The 19,442-nt window shown below is 40.6% G+C and overlaps 3 protein-coding genes across 3 annotated transcripts; 1 reads left to right on the top strand and 2 right to left on the bottom strand.

Moving 5' to 3' along the window:
- Positions 1 to 392: 392 nt before the first annotated feature.
- Positions 393 to 4,750, bottom strand: LOC130181317 (phosphoglycerate mutase 1-like). Its single transcript, XM_056395404.1, has 4 exons — positions 4,472 to 4,750; positions 3,349 to 3,623; positions 2,370 to 2,550; positions 393 to 1,619 (listed from the first exon to the last, which is right to left on the bottom strand). Exons 1-4 carry the CDS (start codon positions 4,608 to 4,610, stop codon positions 1,450 to 1,452), a joined length of 765 nt encoding a protein of 254 aa, XP_056251379.1. The 5' UTR covers positions 4,611 to 4,750; the 3' UTR covers positions 393 to 1,449.
- Positions 4,751 to 13,419: 8,669 nt separating this feature from the next.
- Positions 13,420 to 14,750, bottom strand: marveld1 (MARVEL domain containing 1). The gene has a single exon (XM_056396020.1). It carries the CDS (start codon positions 14,729 to 14,731, stop codon positions 14,234 to 14,236), a length of 498 nt encoding a protein of 165 aa, XP_056251995.1. The 5' UTR covers positions 14,732 to 14,750; the 3' UTR covers positions 13,420 to 14,233.
- A 1,001-nt stretch (positions 14,751 to 15,751) lies between these two features.
- Positions 15,752 to 18,845, top strand: LOC130181654 (uncharacterized). The gene is made up of 3 exons (XM_056396019.1): positions 15,752 to 15,908; positions 17,075 to 17,436; positions 17,543 to 18,845. Exons 2-3 carry the CDS (start codon positions 17,087 to 17,089, stop codon positions 17,799 to 17,801), a joined length of 609 nt encoding a protein of 202 aa, XP_056251994.1. The 5' UTR covers positions 15,752 to 15,908; positions 17,075 to 17,086; the 3' UTR covers positions 17,802 to 18,845.
- The last annotated feature ends 597 nt before the right edge of the window (positions 18,846 to 19,442 follow it).

Raw genomic sequence — 19,442 nt, 5'->3', positions numbered from 1 at the left:
AAGAATAAATGAGTGAAAATGATGAAAGATATTTCCCATATTTAACAAACAAATTTTAGATTTTGTTCTCTTGTTAGTCCAAGAAGGGTTGTAAGCATTTCTTTAAAAATCTAATTTCTCACAATTGCAATACTACTTTAATCATACTGTTGATAACTACGCCTAACCATTAATACTACTTAGACTAAAAATGGTTAATGAAAAACTTGCCTAAACTTGGTCAGTAAGTAAATATGACTTAACTCAAGATAATGGTTTAACCAAAAGCTAGATTTGATATTAGTATGTAACTCTAATCACCAGAAAAAAGATATTTATGCATGATAACTATACAGTAGAGAATAAAAGATAAATGAAGACAAGGCAAGTCGAGCAGACACACAAGCATTAGATATGGCTACAAGTGCACATTTATTACATTTCAGTTTTCAGGGTACATTTAGCCAACAGAGGAATTTACATTTATTAAAGAAAATGGAACTACTTTAAGACATAATTGGATATTTCATTCACAGACTGCTTGCCTAAAACCACCACTGCTGCCTCACAATGCTGTGAGGCCAGATGTAGGCATTTACTGTAGGAATAGGAGCTGGAGGCACATAAATACTAGGACACCAAGAGGCAAAGACAGACCAAAGATGGTCAAAGAGAGTAACAAATTTAGATGATTTATCTTCAGTTAATTATCCTTCACAGTGATATTGTGAACCTGGCAGAGTATAATCCAAATAATGGATTTATCTCTTATGCAGTGCAATACTGAAAGCAAAGTAGGGTTTGGCACCATTTCAATTGGAGAAATGTGGTGAAAAATACACAGTCAGACACAACACAGACAGCGACAACACACAAGGACACTGCAAATATACCATTCACAGGCAAAGACAAGGACTGTTTAGCAGCCCTGACTGTCCCATCCTGCTCTCAAGAGACTGTAAAAACGCATCCCTTTTTCAATGGAATGCATCAATTAAATGCTTTAACAAGTGAGATAAAAAATAAGTTGTGCACCCTTTGCAGTGGTCCCTTTTATGTCAACAGGTTTAAATTAAATTATAATAGACAGCAATATCCCTTAGTGATCTGAAAAATAATAATGGTGTCCAGTGCATTTGAAAAACAGTATCCCATATACTGTGAATTTGTATTCAGGTGAATGGGAAAGTGGTCTCAGACTGGGCAATCAGGGCAATATTAAAAGTTATAATATTAATTGACAATTTTAGCAAAAATTATTTACAATCTCTTGAGAACTATGACTCTTCGGGCCCTAACCATTCTCCATCTACCATCTCTGCACTGTACAAGTAGAGTGAGGTTGCCTTTGACAACAATCTACAGTACACTCATCCAAAATGAATTAGGGTTTAGGAAAAAACACTAATCTGAGGCCAGTTGTCTGGTACAATCTATACCATCATACACAGAGAGGGCTTTACTATCACTTTACTTCTTGGCCTTTCCCTGAGCAGCCACAGCCTCCATGGCTTTGCGTACAGTCTCCTCGTCTCCCAGGAACTGCATTGGCTTTACAGGTTTCAGGTTTTTGTCGAGCTCGTAGAGGATGGGGATGCCTGTTGGCAGGTTCAGTTCCATGATGGCCTCATCTGACATTCCTGCAGGTGGAACATACAAACAGAACAGTTATATGATAGTAAGTGAATTTGCACGTTGCTGTGTTCAATAGACATGATATCACTAGATCACCACAACTGTTTGTGGCATTCATAATTTTTTACCAAGATTCTTGAAAATGTAGCATCATTGTGACAGCGTTTAATTAAATGAAAAATTGTATTTTAGCAAATTATTTGAATTTCCCTAATGTCAGACAATTATTAAAACTGAAGAACAAAAATTGTGACAAAGCAAATAGACCAAGCCAAAATAAATACATGTCTGTATAATCTTAAAGTCTGACAGTGTCACAATACAAAATATCCACAACTAAAAAATAAAATGATAAATTAAAGTACCATTCCTTAGATTATTTTAAGACAAATTACTGCACATTAGTCTTTACACCAGTTAATTCTCAATTAGCAAGTTATGTACAATTCCTACCATTATTAAAAACATTAAATACTGAAAGTAAAAGACTTGCATTGGGAGTTAAAATGAGCTATAACGGACCATCCCTGTGGCTTAGTAGTTAGACCATTGACCATGAACCACAATGTCTCCAGCTGGGGACCTTTGCTGCATCTCCCTCATTCTCTATCATCTCTCTCTAATATCACTCTTTAATTAAGGTATAAGAATGTCGAAAACAAACTGAACACGTCTTGAAAAAGCAGCCCTCCATCACCTGCTGAGCAAGTGATGGGAATGATTGCCTAAAGGACACTAATCACAGTGCCACCCACCCTCCAGGTGCTTAACTATCCCCCTCAGGCTGTTTCCATGGGCAGCGATGAGCACCCTCTTCCCCCGTTTGATCTGAGGGGCGATCTCGTCGTTCCAGAAGGGCAGCGCTCGTGCGATGGTGTCCTTAAGGCTCTCACAGGAAGGAAGCTGCTGTTCAGTCAGGTCTGCATAGCGACGATCCTGAAGGGAAGACAATCACCATGTAAACAGACCAGAATAAAAACAGGTGAGAATTGCTTGATCTCTTTAATCTTCTTCAGAAAGTTATTGTACACTTGTTTGTGAACAGAGAGGCCCTGCTGCAAGCTAGCAGTTTGTGTCATGTTAGAGTGATTCTGAATATAAATAAATGCTCCAATGTGAGGTGTATTTGAGTGAAGAGTAAAGCTGTCTATGGGACAGCTACTTTTGTGTGATTCTTATATCACTATCAACTTGTTGGTGATCACTTATTGCCTTAGTTTTGATAGCCACTGCAGACCAGTACAGGGTTATTAAACCTTACGTCTGACTGTCAGTGCAGACAGACATGATCAGTTCGTTTCTCCCTTGACTGAACTTTGAACTTGAACCTTCCAGAACTCATTCTTTCCAGTCATACATTAACTCACTTTGGACATACTATTAGGTAATAGCATTAGCAAATAGTAAGGGACTACATCTCTAATATATCTATCAGATTTCATTTGCACTGTTGTATGTTTAAGGCATTTGGATATTCAAGCTAACCGTGCTGCAGATAAAACAACAGAGACACATGACCTTAAATCCATTGTTTCCACTCCAGTCATTTCTGCTGATTTCATTCATTCGTGGAGACACGGTTTACTGCCTGACTGCAGAGATCTGTTATAGTCATGCCTCCTCTTTGTTATTCCTGTGTGGACTTAGTTGATCAGGATAGTCAAACCATTTCTTTCCCAACAGGCCAACAAAGCTCCTTGGTTCTGTGAATGTACTGTAGATATCATATCTTACCTTGCTGATGATAGTGTAGAAGTCATGGTCTGGGCCCATGGGGGGAGGAGGAATATCAAACGAACGCCTCCAGATCTTCACCTGAGCCTCTCCATGCTTGGCAGCAGTCTCTGCCTTGTTCAGCCCTGTTAGGCCTCCGTAGTGGCGCTCATTGAGCCGCCAGGTCCGATGCACTGGCACCCACATCTGGTCAATGCCGTCCAGGACCAGCCACAGTGTCCTGATGGCTCGCTTCAGCACGGAGGTGTAGCAAATGTCAAACTCAAAACCGGCATCTAATAGAGTGAGAGACACAGGAGTTAAATACATTTTGACTGCAACTGTGAAAAGATAATTCCACTTGAATACTGTGACTGTTTCTTTCAGCCTTGTTTAGTTAGTTAATTCCCCCACACTGCCCTGATGGAACAAGGCTGCACTTGTTGCATCAAAAATCATTTGTAAATGATACCATGAAGAGGGTGAGGATAAAAAGCAACTGAGTCTCAAGCTTTTCTGGAAATACGAGTTACATTTAGCACTGCAGCTAACAACTGTTTTCATTATCAATTAATCTGATTATTTTCTCAATTAATCAATTCATTGTTTAGTCTATGGAATGTAATATAAAAAATAGTGCATTTTCAACTGATTATCAAAATAGTTGTTGCTCAATTTTATTTCAATCCACTCACTGCTGAATGAACTAATGCTTTCAGCTCTAGCTACACTGCAGCCTGGTTTATGGAAGCTACTAGAGGGCCCACGGTCTGTTTATTTCTCTTCTGTGATTCCTCCCCGTACTCCTGCTAAATAAGAACAAGCCAGATGCGTGATGCACATTAAACATAATGCACCCAAAAAATACAAGTTGCTTTGCTCGAGGGATACACAGATACACTTTCTAGAGGTCTCCCTCCGCGCAGGCTACTGTCGCGAGTGACAGGTTCAACAGGGAAACCACATGAAGGCATCACTTCTGCACGTTTGCACGTCCTCGTATTCACATATTTCCGACGCGCTCGGGGGGGCGGTCTGTGGTCTGATGCAGAGGCGATTATGTAATCGTAGCCGTGCATTGGCCTCTACAGCACGTCGGAGATATTACAGTGGATGGTGAGAGAAAACAAAGTGGACTGCTCACCTTTCAGGGCCAGTCCTCCTCGCTTCGCCTCCTTTTCCCCGGTTTCGCTCAAATCAGCGTCAAACCAGCCGCAGAAGCGATTCTCCTGGTTCCAGTTGCTCTCTCCGTGGCGAATCAGCACTAATTTGTAGGCAGCCATGGTATGTGATAATATATCGCTTATATGAACGAACTGAACAGTTTTTTAAAGATGGATGCTGGTGAGGTTCAATTGGCAACTTCCCCAACCAGAGAAGCAGACAGGTCCACTCGTTACTGTCAAACCGGTGAGGACTTTTATAACGTGGATTGGTTACTCCCACAGTTCCTGGTTTTTACATCCAATGAGATTCCGCTAAAGTACGTCATTTTTTTTTCAATCTCTCCACCAATGACAGCGGTGGGCGTGAGTGACAGAGACTGTTCTTGACCTTCATTATATCCATTGTACTTTATTGACTTTCATTGTGTCTATCTATCTATGTTCACGTGATATAAGAATCCCATTGACAAACTAGACATATAAACATCAAAGTAACTACTTAATTACTTCTTATTACTTACAACAAATTGTTACATTATCACAATGATATTTGATTTGATAATTTGCAAACCCACATCACAGTTATATAAATCAGTGAAGATGGGGCTTTAGACTTTTCTTAATTCCATTGTGACCCTTCAAGGATGCACAGTATAGAGACACAGATTTAGGAAGACAAAAGAAACAGACAAAAAAAAAAAAGCTTTCTAACTGCTCCATGAAAACTTTCTGTGATTAAATTTCTGCATCTTCTCTCTGTGTGTCTTCATCCAACTGCTTTTCTTTCTTTCTTCCATCTCTAGATGGTGAACTTGATGGTTGAACCATTCAACTATAACTGTTATATGTAGTATAGCATATTACCTATAATAAAATTACACATGACCAGCAGTAGCACCATATTAGTGTAACGGTCATGAAATGTGACTTTAGAGCAGTACTAAAGAAACCAAGAGGCGACGAGACCCAGTGTGTTTGCAAGACAGGAGACAATTTAGAATAAGAAAAGTGGGCTGATGAGGGAGGAGGGGATGTGACTCAGTTAAATCTTACAAAGCACTGTAAGTGGTTGATTTGTTGCAGAGAGAGGAAGGTTTGTGGAGACAGGTTCATTACTTAGATTTTTTTAGTATGGGATGAAGTGTGTGTTCACAGTGTGAACAGTGTGTTTAGGGGGCAAATAAGCAAAACAAACATGTTGAATCAATTAACTTATCTGTAAAGACTGTGTTTTGTTTGACCCTATGTCGCCACCCAGTGGGTAAATAAAATCATTGTTTACAATCTTGAGCTGCAAGAAATGATGTACATTGGATTACTATCTGGACATCTGTGCAATAACTAGCTACAGACTTGTTGGAATTCTCTAGCAGTCAGAGCCACGAAGTCCACCAGAAACCGTCTGTGACTTACATTTGGTTTGGATATCCTGTTTTTTTCTTCTTTCAAATTTTCTTCAGAACTTTGAACATTGTTATTTTGACTTAATTTTGCTTCTGTTACTACCAAACTGTTTTGCATAATTCAGACAATGCATTGTAAATGAAATGTAATATATTAATGCAAATAGTTTTAGTTTTACAATGTCATGATTTAAGACACATGTTCTGATTTTATGAGTAGAATAAATTGAGGGGCAATGCAGCTTGAGGTGCCTCTGGCTGCACTCAAAAAAGTGCTGGTTGTTTCTGTGAACACATTGTTAGGTTCATAATTCTGGGTTGATTTGGGTACAATGAGCACACTTTTGGGTTGTTCATCCTGGGTCATTAGCTGGTTGGGTTACTTTGACCCAGCTGCTCCTAATTCTCCCACTCGATTTCGTGCAACACATATTTTCGCATTAACCGTCAACATTGTCGTGCACGAACTAAATGGGCACCGTTCATTGAACGTACCGATTTTTGGTGAACTGGATGTATGCGTTTGCAACCAATGAACATGAACGTCAGCATTGTTCACCCTGGCAACAGTTAATAATGCTCATGCACCAGCAACCTCAACCTCACCAGCGACGGATTTGAGATTACACATGCAATTGAAGCATCGGACCAGTCTCTTGAGGTATCTGCAAGTGACTGATGAAATCATTAAGAAAGGGTAAGAGTAAGACCAACAGTCAACAGCCGCAAAGTTCCTCCATCTAAGTCGACCTCACATCATTTACACATGAAAAATACATTGGTTTTTCTCGTCTTTTAAAAGTTATCTCTATCCATGACTCTGTGGTAGCATGCAGTAATCCATTATCTTGTGAAGTTGTAAAGACCTCTGGCTGAGGATGGACGGGTAGTGTCCAAGCTGCTGCTGAAGTCTTGATTTTTTAACGCAACATCGTCTGACAAAATCACCAAACACATAGGTTAAAGACAAAGAGTGTGCTGTGTTTTCGGCTATATTTATTTTATAAATGATCGCTCAGAGAAAAGGTTAGAAGTGGCAGAATAGCTTTCTTATTTTGTGTCTCACACAGAGCACAACTTCTCTCTGGGATCCACAGACAGTTTCCAACTACTGTTTTTCCTCAAAAAGTGAACACAGAGTTTATTAACCTCAACTGCAGAATGTGACAGGCCTTTATTTGAGGCAGTTTCGTATTAGAGACAGGTCTTTATTTTTTTAATGCTCTCTGTTTCTCATGTACAATTTGTCATAGTGATATTTTAGGACTAAGCCTCCTTTTGAGTCCCTCCTCTGTTGTGTTTAAGTTACTGCATTCCATATACAAACTCAACAGTTCCTGTAATCATTTCAAATTAAAAGCCCTTAGCGTTTCAGTGGACAGAAACCCTTTATTTCTTAACAGGTTATGGCTGCCTCATTATTGACTAAAATATTACACTTAGCCTCATGAAGTGGGACAGTTAAACTTTCAAGCATAATTAAAATGCTAATACTGTAATGATGTATTTTTTTAATAACTGATGAAAATATATAATTATATACAAATATTTATATATAAATATATATTGGCTTACAGGAAATTACAAACATACTCAAGAGAAAGAGCAGAAAAGAGAAAAATAAAATATGAATTAAATCAGAGTAAAGGGAAGAGGGAAACCTATCCATTATCATCATGTTCATCTGAAGCAATGTCAGTTTCTGGCGATGACAGGATCAGCTATCAGTCTTGCAGGTGTTAAGAACTTTTTATGTCTTGGAGTTTGTACTTGCAAAGATAAAATGATGTACTGTTCAAATAACAAATGCATCCAGTGCAGTTATGTAGTGGCATCCTCCAAGGTGACAAAAGTATCATAAATAAACCGTTTGACAGCAGCTGCACATTCGTTAGAAAACTGTATTTTGTATTTATGTTGTGAACAGATCCATCAAACCAGATCCAGAAGTTACTGCTCAGATACTTAAAGCCAACAAAGCTTTATTTATCTTTCAATTATTTGCATCTGATTTTATTGATGGTCTGTTTGTAAATTTTTCAAGTCATGATGAGAATGGCTCCCAATGTGTAGAAATTATTTAATAGCGTATATGTTTTGGTGAAAGTTGGTGGATCAGGACACAAATAAAATCTAAACCTGGTGGTGATATTACAGCTGAGTTAAATCTGTTATTTGTCCTTGTATGAAACTGCAGTTACATGTCAGATAAGTTCCATCAGCTGCAGCATCCAATCACTAACAGATTTCTAATGAAAGTGCATGTCCGTCTGCTCAAGTATAGACTGATAGGACCAAAAGGCCAAAGACTAAACTGTGTCACAAAGTAAAATATTGACTTGCTAAATATATTGTGATGGCAGCTAGAACAGTGGAAAAGCAGGTTTCAATAGGCTGATGAAAGTGTCTGACTGTGTGTAGCGTCTCTGAATAGAAACATTTTTCAAAAAAATCGCTGCCTCAGCTTAATGCAGAATGCAGGGGAGATGTGGAAAAGCAGCTTTACACACTTTGCCACCACTGCTATCATGAGCCTAATAAAAGTGCATTCAGAAAAGATTCAGATCCCTTCCTTTTTTTCACATTACCTCATAATGACAGAGTGAAAACAGAATTTTAGAATGTGAATTTGCAAATGTATTAAAAAGGAAAAACTGAAAACTGAAACTGGTATTGAGTGTTGATTACTGAGGGGTAAATGTATGTAAACAAAATACCAGTGTTATTATTATTAGTAGTAGTCATAGTATTATTATTATTATTATTATATAAAAGAATCAAGGTAATGAGACAGGAAATATCAGTGTAGTGTGTATGGGTTCTAAGTTACCCAGCAATAGAGTTAATTTCAGTCACTAGGTTGGGTCAAATGAACAATCCAGCATTCTGGGTTAAATACTAAAACCCAGCACTTGGTTGAACCAACCCAGCGTGTGTTCTGTCCCGTAGTTACCTAATGGTGAGGTTAATGTTGGGTTATTTTTTCACCTTGCAGTTTTTTGATTGTTTTGCTTCACAACCGCATTGAGGTGTAACAGAGAGGAGTTGGGCTCCTGTGTGTTAAAACTGTGGGAAAAGTGTTTCTGGGAATCAGTTCAGAGCCATGTGAGCTATTATCAAGAACTTCATGATCCACATTTGGAAAGAATGTTTGTTTTACTTCCCAGTTTGTGTCCGCTTGCACTGCACACTAAAGATGCAGCGTTCGTAAAGAGTTTTCCTTTCCGAGAGTGCCTCACTGTGGATTTTAGTCATGGGGATTACGCATCACTTCTAATTCCGTCTTTAAAAGTTTAAAGAATGACAGGTGATTAATGATATACGTGTTGCTAACGTAATTTGCGAGTAAATGTCAAGAATCATAAAATGTCAGACAGGAAATGAGTGAATTCATCCACCCAGTGACCAAAAACTATTCGCCCTCTGTTTCCGTCTAGCTTTCTCAGACTCATTCACTCTGTAACACACTCTCAACATCTTGGCTAAGGATTGGCAGAATGAAGGAAGCTGTGGTATTTTCAAGGCTCTATAAATAGCTATCATCATTTCTCACCACTGGCTGCCATTGCCTTCACACAACACATGAACACTGTGCCCATTCAGAAGTATCGTCTGGGTGAAAGCGGAATGTGGAATCAGTAATCCCAGTCACCATGTTAGGAAACTATAAACTGGCAAATGTCAGAGGCAAACTACAGGGCCTGCACGCCTCGAACACTACCGATCTATGCCTTTACGCAAACAGGAAATTTCAATCTCAAATTCCTCTTTATGTAAGGCGTTTTTGCACATCTTCCCCTCTCTTTTTTCCCCCTGCACATTCACTTGTTCTGTCAGTCTCCATCTGTTTTCCCTGCCCCTCTTTCCCTCTCCTCTACAGTGGAATGTGCATCTCAGCAGTATCTGATGAAAGTGTGGTTAACAGAGCGCTGCTGTGTGCGTTTGTCTGTGTTTTCATGTTTCATGTGCGCACATGTTGCCTCCCAAATCAGATGGGAGACAAGAACTGTCGGCAGGAAAAGAGTCAGACGCTCTTGGGAAGGATAGGGTACTTCCTCTGGGAATCACCCACACGAATTCCAGGTGGATAATTTCCAGTGGAAGTGCTCTGTCCTAAGAAAGACTGGGCTCTTCCAGTCCTGGACTATGGCTGAGTGGGCTCCAACCAACCAAGTATACACACCTGGTTCAGTGAAAAAGTGTGGGTATTTTTTTAAACATTAAAATTTCCTGTTGAATAATGCTGAGCTTGTGCAAAATACCCACAAATATAAAGGATAGCAAGTCTGTCTTAAAATAATAGTGTCACTGACACAATGTAAGAGATCGGAGACAATCCTTGTTCTGTTGAAAAAAAGTATTCCAAAGTTCAGCTAAGGCTCTTATAAGGTTAAAGCAGAAATTCAGACCCAGAGGGTATCCTCCAAAGTCAGTCTTTTTAGAGCAACATTCCCTTGTGTTTCTTCAGACCATGTTTCCTTGCTGTGCTTCGGTGGAGGGATAGTAACACAAAGAGGAACTCATGTACAAAAAAGCAATCCTGTAACTTTCAAAATTACTCATCTGATTTGACCAGCTCAAACTGCTTGAGTTGGGCTGCTCATATTAGCTTCTAGTGGAACTTCAGAGAGTATTGTTGCACATAAGGACTGAAGATTTTGTTTCCCATCACTTATATTGGAAGCACATTAGAAACAGATTTCTTGTGCATATCCTTACGTCAGTATTATTTTGACAGACTTGAGAAAAGGTGGACTTATCTTTTAAGAGCATGTGTCGTCTTTTGTTTGTTTTGTTTTTTGAGAACATTTCGACAAGTGTGTCATGTATGTTGTCTAAGACAGAAACAAATCAATTCTTATAATGATACAATTTAAAAAAAGATAAAGTGGAGAATAATAGAAGATTTGCGCAGTTTATTTTAGCAAGAAGACCTCAACTGATTTCCTTTGATGACAACCATCTGGCCTTGTAAAATAGATCTGAGCAAAATATGTTTTCCCGACCAGCTCCATTGGTGATGTCCTGCAGCCTACACTGTTCTCCATATCACTGTGTAAGGACACAGAGGCATAAAGGAAAAAAAAAATCTTTTTCACTAAATTGTCTGAATTTTTACTGAGAAGGACAAAAGCCATTCTTGCAATATTTCTATGACTCACAGTCATGTCATTGTTTTCCTTTTAGAATTCAAAACTCATTTTTAGATTTTTTGGCAGGGAACTTTGTGTCAGTTTTTTTGGATAATTGACATCAGTCCATGGCAACATTACGCATGATGTGCTTTCAGGGAAGGGCCAGAGAAACCATTTCAAGGGGTTATGGCGACTATTGGACGGTTGGTCTCTTGCAAATGGGTGGGAGAGCACATACAGGAAATGTCTCTTTGGTTGAGTAGCCAAAGTAAATATAACACAGTTGGCACTCCAGAGAACCACCTGGCTCTATACCTCTTTATAGCAAGTTGTCTGAGTTTTCTTTACTGTCTGTGTAGCTGGGAAAAAATGCAGCAACTTCACTTTAGTGGTGCCCACACCCTTCTAATGGTGTTAGGAGGCAACATAAGATTCCAGACTCATTTTAAGACCTGTGATTGCAAGGGTTTCTTATTTGGATATGGATAGTTTAGGATTAAATTTGAAATGGGCTTGTACATAAAACAGCCAATCTGAACAGACATAACATCCATAAACTGTGGTCAATATAATAATAAGGAGCCTGTTAATGTGGGCAGCTAAAAAAGACTTGCAGGTTAAATGTGGTGAATCCTTTTCTGGTCATAATTGTCAACACATGCTATAGTTGTGAGTCTTCCAAAACTTAAATGATTCACCATGGTTACTTGCAATATCAAATTGAGCCGAGGATTCAGTGTTTTGTTTATGCAGCACGCAGGGCTGTTGTGTACTGTCTCCGTTTGGCTGTATACAGCTGTGTGTTTCCGCAGACACCGACACGTGGACAGGACAACACTTCAGAAATCTCAGAGGGGGAGAGGGTGGATAGGAGTGTGTGTGTGTGTGTGTGTGTTTGTGTGTGTGTGTGTGTGTGTGTGTGTGTGTGTGTGTGTGTGTGTGTGTGGGGCTGGGGGGTGGTGGGTCCTCTCCTCCTTTAGAAGTGCTAGATTTATATCATGGGGCTGCAGCTGGTTAACATTAACCCTTCCACTCCTGTAACTCTGAGCACAGATGTCACCTTGCGCTCAACACACACATACACACTGTATCCCTCCTGTCGTCATTGCATAGAAAGGCCTCTTGTCCAGAGGATGACATACTGTACATGGACGTACAAACCGAACAAAATACTTAAATGAAAATTAGGCATCAGTTTTATAGTTTCCCTGCTTGCAGTCTGATCTGTGTGTTTCCTTATATGGTCACATTTTAGGGTTACTCTACCTCTGAAAGCACTAAACCAGTCAAGGATACCCATATGAGTCAGGTAACAGCATATATTCATGAAAGCAACCAAAAGCTTTTTTCTGACTCTTTCTACACCTGTCACCTCCCACTTATATAACTTGGATTTATTGTATTACTACTACTCTTAAACTCTAATCCTCTTCATTTTTGATGCCTGGATTTTGATTCTTGAATGTGAATCTGGACCTATGATAATGCAACATTTTATCCCCAACACTCCTGTCCAAGAAAAACTCATCACATTCAATTGGAAGTGTACAAGAAGCGAGCAATGACCCAAAAAGGAAAAGTGTGTGTTCATGTGTGAGTACTGTAATCTGCAGCCTTTCCCACCACATTCCTGTCCCATGCCAGCAACAAGTGTCCAAAACATAAATCCTAATTTGTCAGTGAATTGCACAGCCAGTCAAGTCACATATAGTAATGGTATTTTCTTGCTGACTGTATTAAGGCAACCAAACAGAGTTTTCACAGTGCAGCTTTGGGTGCTGGTAAAGCAACTTGTCTGCAGTATGTTCTTAAGCCTTGCATGTCGACTGGAATAGATGAGACATTGAATCATCCTCCACTGCTTGGCTTTGTTTTCATTGGCTGAACGTTAGCCCACCTCCAGAACCCCAACAGACTGTTCCGGTAAGAACAAGCCTCTTCCCAGATTATTACACGCACATCAAACACACACACACACACACGTTATGTTTCCATAAGTAGGATAACTCTCATGCAACACACATTTTCTATCATGCAGCACATGCATACACACTCTCTCATTGTTTGTTAGGGACACAGATAGTTTAAAGGATCTGCGTCTTTCATGTGGTTAAGTGGCATAGCATATAAATGATCTCTGCTGATTGGCCCAGGCTTTTATCTCCCAACAGGAAGTTCCTGAGGGCTTCCGTCGTTAGCCTCTCTAAATCTGTGTTTCATTTGGAAAAAGCCACCAATTTGTGCACGCGGACCAGTGCTTTCTCTAAATTTCCCTCACAGTACTATAACAGAATTAACAAAGGCATTTTATGAACATTTTCCTCAAGCAACTTGTCTAAACACTTCCATGAACAAAAGTGATTATAACCAAAGAAATACCTCACTGGCTCTCACTTACTGATCTTTATTATTGCTCTTTTTGCTCTTTGGCTTTACATAATGAACACTTAGGGGATATTTTCTTTGTTCTGCATACACATTTTAGCACCAATAACATCCATATTGTTGGGTTGTTGTTGTCACAACCTTGTTGAGTATACAGCATTCTGACAGAAGCCACTGACAAAACTGTATGCAATGTTTGGGTCAGACAAAACAAAAACAGAGCTGGTCAAAAGGATATCCGCAAGTGTTTTAGTCCGTCACGTAACGTTTGCTGTCATACAAAAACATGTAAACACATAAAAATATATACTTTGAAAAGATAATGAAAAAAGATCCCTTGTGAAAACAACTGTACTAATCCTATGAGAGGTTTTAGATGGATAGTTAGCAAGTACTTACACAAATCTACAAAACATATGTTAAGGCATTGTACTGTAAACTTACTGCATACCCACTATAATTGTTTATGGGGGGAAATGACATTAAATTACTGGACAAAAATAATAATCAACTTAAGAGCTGGAAGCATGGCCTTAACCATTTTGCCCTCCTAACACATTTCCAATCCTGGGTAGCTACAGGCCTCTGGATGTTTTCATGTCAGCAACCCTTAAATACACTGACTGTAAGGCCACACAGTGATTTTGATGATTGTGTTTCACCACCAAGGCAGAAAGTTTGGTGTGGAGAGACAAAAGCGAACCTGTGATTAGAGTAGCTGTTGAGTTAAATTACAGTGAAGTTAACTATTCCTCATCTTGCTGTGGACCCCCCCTCCCCCCTCCTTGTTGACATCACCCCCTCCCCATCAGTCTCATCAGATGACCGTTTGCTCGCCCCGACACCTCCTGCTCGCCCCATAAATAACCGACAGGAGGTAAGATAGGCAGCACAGGCAGGCGAACACGGCGGCCGTTAGGTAGACCTTGTACAGACAGAAGTGCTTGTACTGCTCCAGGTTGCAGTACGAGTTGCGGTCCGTCTTGTAGATCATGACACCTATGGCCGGCAGGTAGAGCAGGGTGGCGGCCACGTCGTGCGCCAGGTTGGTGCACAACCAGCGCTCCCCTCCCAGCAGCGGGACGAGGTCCTGCTTGTCCAGAAGGGTGAGGAAGAAAAGGGCGAGGGTGAGGAGCCAGAAGAGGACAGCGACGAAAAGGACGAAGTGGATGGGCCCCTCATATTTGTTGGCGGCGATGGTGACCCACAGCCCAGCTCCGAACACAATCTGCAGGATCCGGATGATTCCCAAACAACTCTTGAGGAACTTCAGGATATCCTTCCTCACCTGCGACTCGGGAGGTTGGGGTGGCATCTCTCTCCTCCTCCGGTCTCTCTCGGTTCCTTTTTTCCCCCGAACAGGGCGGGTGCTTTCTGCCAGCTGCAAATAGCTGGGGAAAAGATGGGCAAAAAGGAAATAACGGGCCGGAAGGGCGGGTTTGCGGTCTAACAGTGAAGCCAAAAGTGGACAAATTCAGGCATTTGAAAAAAATGAACTCTCTGTTCTTTCCACAGCCCCGGGGTTTTGAAATGAAAAACCTTCTTGAATGTTTCGTCTTTTCCGTTTCCTCTGTTGAATCTGTGCTGGGGGGCTGGGTGATAGAGAGGAGGCGGCCTGTAATTCAAAGCCTGCTCCTCCTCTGCTGGGCTGCTGGATTCATCCATATAGCTACACTCATCTGCTCTATATCCCAATGGTGTGGTTTCCCCTTGGGTGTGTGACCTCCCTCCTTCTGTCTTTTGTGAAGGAAGTGGCTTTAGAAGGATTTATAAAGCGGAAGTAAATTAAGAAGAAAATAGAAGAAAAAGAAAAGAAAGAAAAGCAAACAATAAAAGTGTGTAGAAACAGCAAAACAAAGATTTGGGCAAAAATAATAATGATTTTCATACTTTTTGTCACATGAAGGGCAGCATTCTTCTTAAACTTCTTTAATTTAAGACCAGTTCATAATATTTTCCCCACCATTCCACTGGAAACTAAACACAACAAAGAAACAATGTGAGTCTGTGTAATAGATAATAATGTATGGTCTGTTCATATGGCCTTGCCATGGTGTTTGGGGCCCATGCGTCATCCTGTTTACGTGTTTCAGCGCAGGATGCTCACATGTTACTTCCCTCTCAGATCACTGACAGATGCTGCTCGTGCCATGCTCATTGACGTCAATGGATTTCAGCGCACACGCCCTACGTGGCCAGGAGGCGGTGCTGACCCCCCCACCCCTCCCACCTCCCCACACCCGTGATTGGTCGAAATAAGGCTCTTTCTTTTGGATGAGGGAGGGAACAGAAGGTAGCTCCATGCTCATTGGTGGTTTAATGACCCTTGATTTATGATCAGTGGTCTGCTGAAGGACAGAAATGCATTGCTTGTGAAGCTGGGTAAACAGTCCGCTTTTCTGTGCTTCGGCTTTTGTGGCAGTTGTTTTTATTGAAAAGGAGCAGCGATGCGATAGGAGCCGAGCGCGCTGGAAACACCAGTTAATCCTCGGGTAAGCAATTGTCCTTTCATTGCTTTCACATGACTCTCACGGGATTCCTGTTTACTGCCTTTTACCAACAGCGTAATGAAATCCAGCACAGAGTAGACAGACCAATAAGTTGTTTTAGCATTGCATCGTATTTTATCCAGTATGGTAAAACAATGAATATTTCAGAGATGATTTATAGCTTCTTCCCGTTTCTTAGTTTTGCAAGGAAACCGGTGTCTCTGCACCAGTGAGCAGTTTGTTGTGCAAAACAGCAAACAGCAGACTGTCATGACACCGGTAGGAGGGGAATACAGGAGAAGCTTGCTACGTTTAATCAATGTTAACCTACTTCTAATGCAAATAAATAGGCCTGTGGATGTGTGTTTGTTTAGAGCTGCCTCCAATAATGATCATAGCCAATGAGAAAAAAACCAACACTTGCTGTTAAGAGCTATGTATTTGATAGTGTGAATTCTTGCTCATAAGGTGATTGTGATAAGTGTGCTGTTTTTGTTCATATTAATTATGAATAAATAAATAGTTATGAGACATGCAGGAGCCTATTTTAGATAGTTAAAGTGAAATGAGCAACGTAAGTACGTCTGTGGGCAGGAGATCCTGCAGAATAAAGCTTAATTAAAAGAGAATATGAAACTTCATTCTTGACTTGGAAATAGTAGGTTTGACAAAATGATCTTTACTCCTGATCTTCATCAGAGGATGGAGTTTGTATCTGCTCAAACTCCATCTGTGAGATGACGTGCTGTTGAAAGCTCTGGAGAAAGCTAATAAGTGGAGTTAAGATTATTTTTGTTGTAAAATAATCAGTTTCAGTGGAGAGGCTGCTCACCCACGTGTAATCCTGACCTCGGTCACTCAGCTAATACCTATGTGTTTGTGTCCCACTTAAAAGCATATGTGAGAAAAGAGAGATAAAGGTACCATCTGCAGTTTAATGGGCTTTAAAGCACAGCTCAACACTCACTTCCTAAAGCAGGATTAAGGAATCAGAGCAGGAGACTTGAAGCTGACTGGCAGTGTTTCACTGTGACAGGTGTCACAAACTGCACTTGGTTGTGTTCTGTTGTTTTGTTTTTCTTCTGTCAAATATCAATGATAAGTCTTCACTTCTTCTCTTTCTGAACACATCATAATGAGCTGAAACTCTTGTGTCCCTCTCCACATAGTCGAGCCATTGTATGCCACCCTTTCCCGTGTTTCTCCGGATGGATACTGGACCCGCCTCCCCACCATCCTCCATGGTGGCGGGACCTTCCTCGCTGTGGCGGCTGGCTGAGAGGAGGAGCAGAAAGGCTGGCTCGGGGAACATTTTCAGTGACGTGAACCTGTGGCAGCTCCAGAGACTGTTCAAGGCAGCAGGGGACCAGGATGCGGAGCAGAGGGCCCAGCTGGTTTGGGGCCATGGAGATGAAGCTGAGCTGGCTCAAGCCTTAATTGGACTGAGGGCCCGAACTCACCGCAGAGGGCTGAGGACTAACGGGAGAGATGCTCTTGGATCACACTGGCTACGCGCCTTCAATCACCTCAGGTAGAAAACTCTGCTAACCTGAATAGATTTCATTCAGATTCACAATATTGAACATTATATCATCATGTTTCTGTATTATTTCAACAAAACCATCATTGCTGTACAGGATTGGGGAGAGCTCACAAAGAAGCCAGGGAAAGGATGCAGGAGAGAAGAATGATTCTGTGGCAGGATCACGCTGCAGTCCAGAGCCACGCCGACGCCCCGCTGTAGGGACAACAGGAAGAAATACTGGGGCCACAGGTGTACAAACGGAGGGCCACAACCCTGCAGGGACGTCTGAGAGACCAGTTAGAGCCGGCTCAGGACTGAGGAGAGGAGGAGAGAGTGATCCAGAGAGATACCTCCACCGAATACTCCACTGATCGACTGACCTGTATCTCCGGGCATCAACCAGCACTTAAACAACCTGTTGGTCTCACCTGAATACTCTCCTAATGTGTTCAGGCACTGGAGCGAGGTTGAATTAACCTCTGGCAAGAGAAACACGGACACAAAATCAGCAGTGAAACTGTTTTGCAGGTTGAAAGAATAGTTTCTCAAAATGCCATAAAGTCTGACCCTTAAATAGCACAGATCAGGCGGCACTGTACTGTCACTTGTTGCAAACCCATCTCCACCTAAATAATGTCAGCAACATGAACCTCTGACTGGCTCCTGGTATCGCAAAACTTTATACTGTGGTTGCCTTATGTGCTTTCTTAAATCGACCTGACCACTCACACTAACCATGCATACTTTTAATTGTTTTAATTTTTTATTTTAAAAATGTACCAATCTTCATTTAACTTGGTGTTTATCAGACTAAAATGGCTGATATTATAATGTATGGCCACAGTGTGGATATATACTTGTAAATAGTTGTATCCATGTCCTGTACCACACACAAACCCAGATATGTAGATATACATGAGTGAGATGATGTACTGTAGCTTGAAAAGATGTTACCTTCTTGATTTTGTATTCATTTGAATTGAAGTCACAAAAAGTGTTACACTTTATATAACTTTAAACGACTGGCTATATGTGTGATATGTTACGCAACACTACATGGGTAAGAGTGCAATGCTTATTGTTATGAGATGTAAAAACAGATTTCCAAACATTCACACTACTGCACATCTGGCTCAAGCTTTCTGACTGACAACTGTACCAGGCCTCAGTTGCTGGTTTTCATTTGGTGAAAATGAAGCAACCGAACGGCCATCGTCAAAATGACCCCTCACTGTTCAGGGAAAGAAGAACTTGAAATAAAAATTTTACATGGTAACGGTGTGAAAACCCACTGTGCCTGTGAAAGACTTTATGTCACCAACCTCATCAGATTGCTGGAAACTTCATGAAGCTTTTTGATAATACTGTTTGATGTGTCATTTTTAGATTTATGGTAATAAAGAAGTGAGTCTTTGTATTGTTTGTCAATTTTGTTTTGTTTTGTTTTGTTTTGTTTAGTCATAACAGCACAATGGGCATTTTAAATTAATAACGCTTTTTGCTACTCAGAAAACCAGCTAGAGTAGCACTACTGAAATGGCTTAAAATGAATATGTAGGTTTTTGTGAACACAAGTTGACAATTAAACATATTCACATTTATTTCACATAAGACAAATGAGTCACAGTCTGCCACTGTTAACCCCCGAGAGCTCTACTGGACCAGTTGGGTGTTCAGTGCCTTACTCAAGTGCACCTTTTCAGCAGTTTTGAGTGATGATCATAAACAGAAGAACATTACACATCATTTGCAGCTGCTGTGATGATATAAATTACTGTTTAAAGTAACATTTTTGACCTAAAACTGAGAGCTCTCCACATGTATTCAATATATTTCTTCTCACATAAACATGCAGTGAGAAATTACAGCTTGTAAGAAAAGGACTGCCTTGTAACAGCCGATAGAGCTGTATTAGAAACAAATGCTACCCTCCAGTGGTTATGTCTGTTTAAGAGGCCATCATAGATGCTCACTTGTGGTCACTAGATGGCACTAAAGGTTTTGTTTTGGAA

The sequence above is a fragment of the Seriola aureovittata genome, chromosome 14, assembly GCF_021018895.1.
Source record: "Seriola aureovittata isolate HTS-2021-v1 ecotype China chromosome 14, ASM2101889v1, whole genome shotgun sequence".
Taxonomy (NCBI): domain Eukaryota; kingdom Metazoa; phylum Chordata; class Actinopteri; order Carangiformes; family Carangidae; genus Seriola; species Seriola aureovittata.
This window is presented reverse-complemented; position numbering and strand designations above follow the sequence as displayed.

Bases quoted from the DNA above. Each gene is read 5' to 3' on its own strand.
- LOC130181317 (XM_056395404.1), bottom strand. From the start codon at position 4,610: ATGGCTGCCTACAAATTAGTGCTGATTCGCCACGGAGAGAGCAACTGG. The intron at 3,624-4,471 runs GTGAGCAGTCCA...TCACTCTATTAG, and splicing joins AGGAGGACTGGCCCTGAAAG to ATGCCGGTTTTGAGTTTGAC. The intron at 2,551-3,348 runs GTAAGATATGAT...TCTTCCCTTCAG, and splicing joins TCTACACTATCATCAGCAAG to GATCGTCGCTATGCAGACCT.
- marveld1 (XM_056396020.1), bottom strand. From the start codon at position 14,731: ATGCCACCCCAACCTCCCGAGTCGCAGGTGAGGAAGGATATCCTGAAG.
- LOC130181654 (XM_056396019.1), top strand. From the start codon at position 17,087: ATGCCACCCTTTCCCGTGTTTCTCCGGATGGATACTGGACCCGCCTCC. The intron at 17,437-17,542 runs GTAGAAAACTCT...ATTGCTGTACAG, and splicing joins CGCGCCTTCAATCACCTCAG to GATTGGGGAGAGCTCACAAA.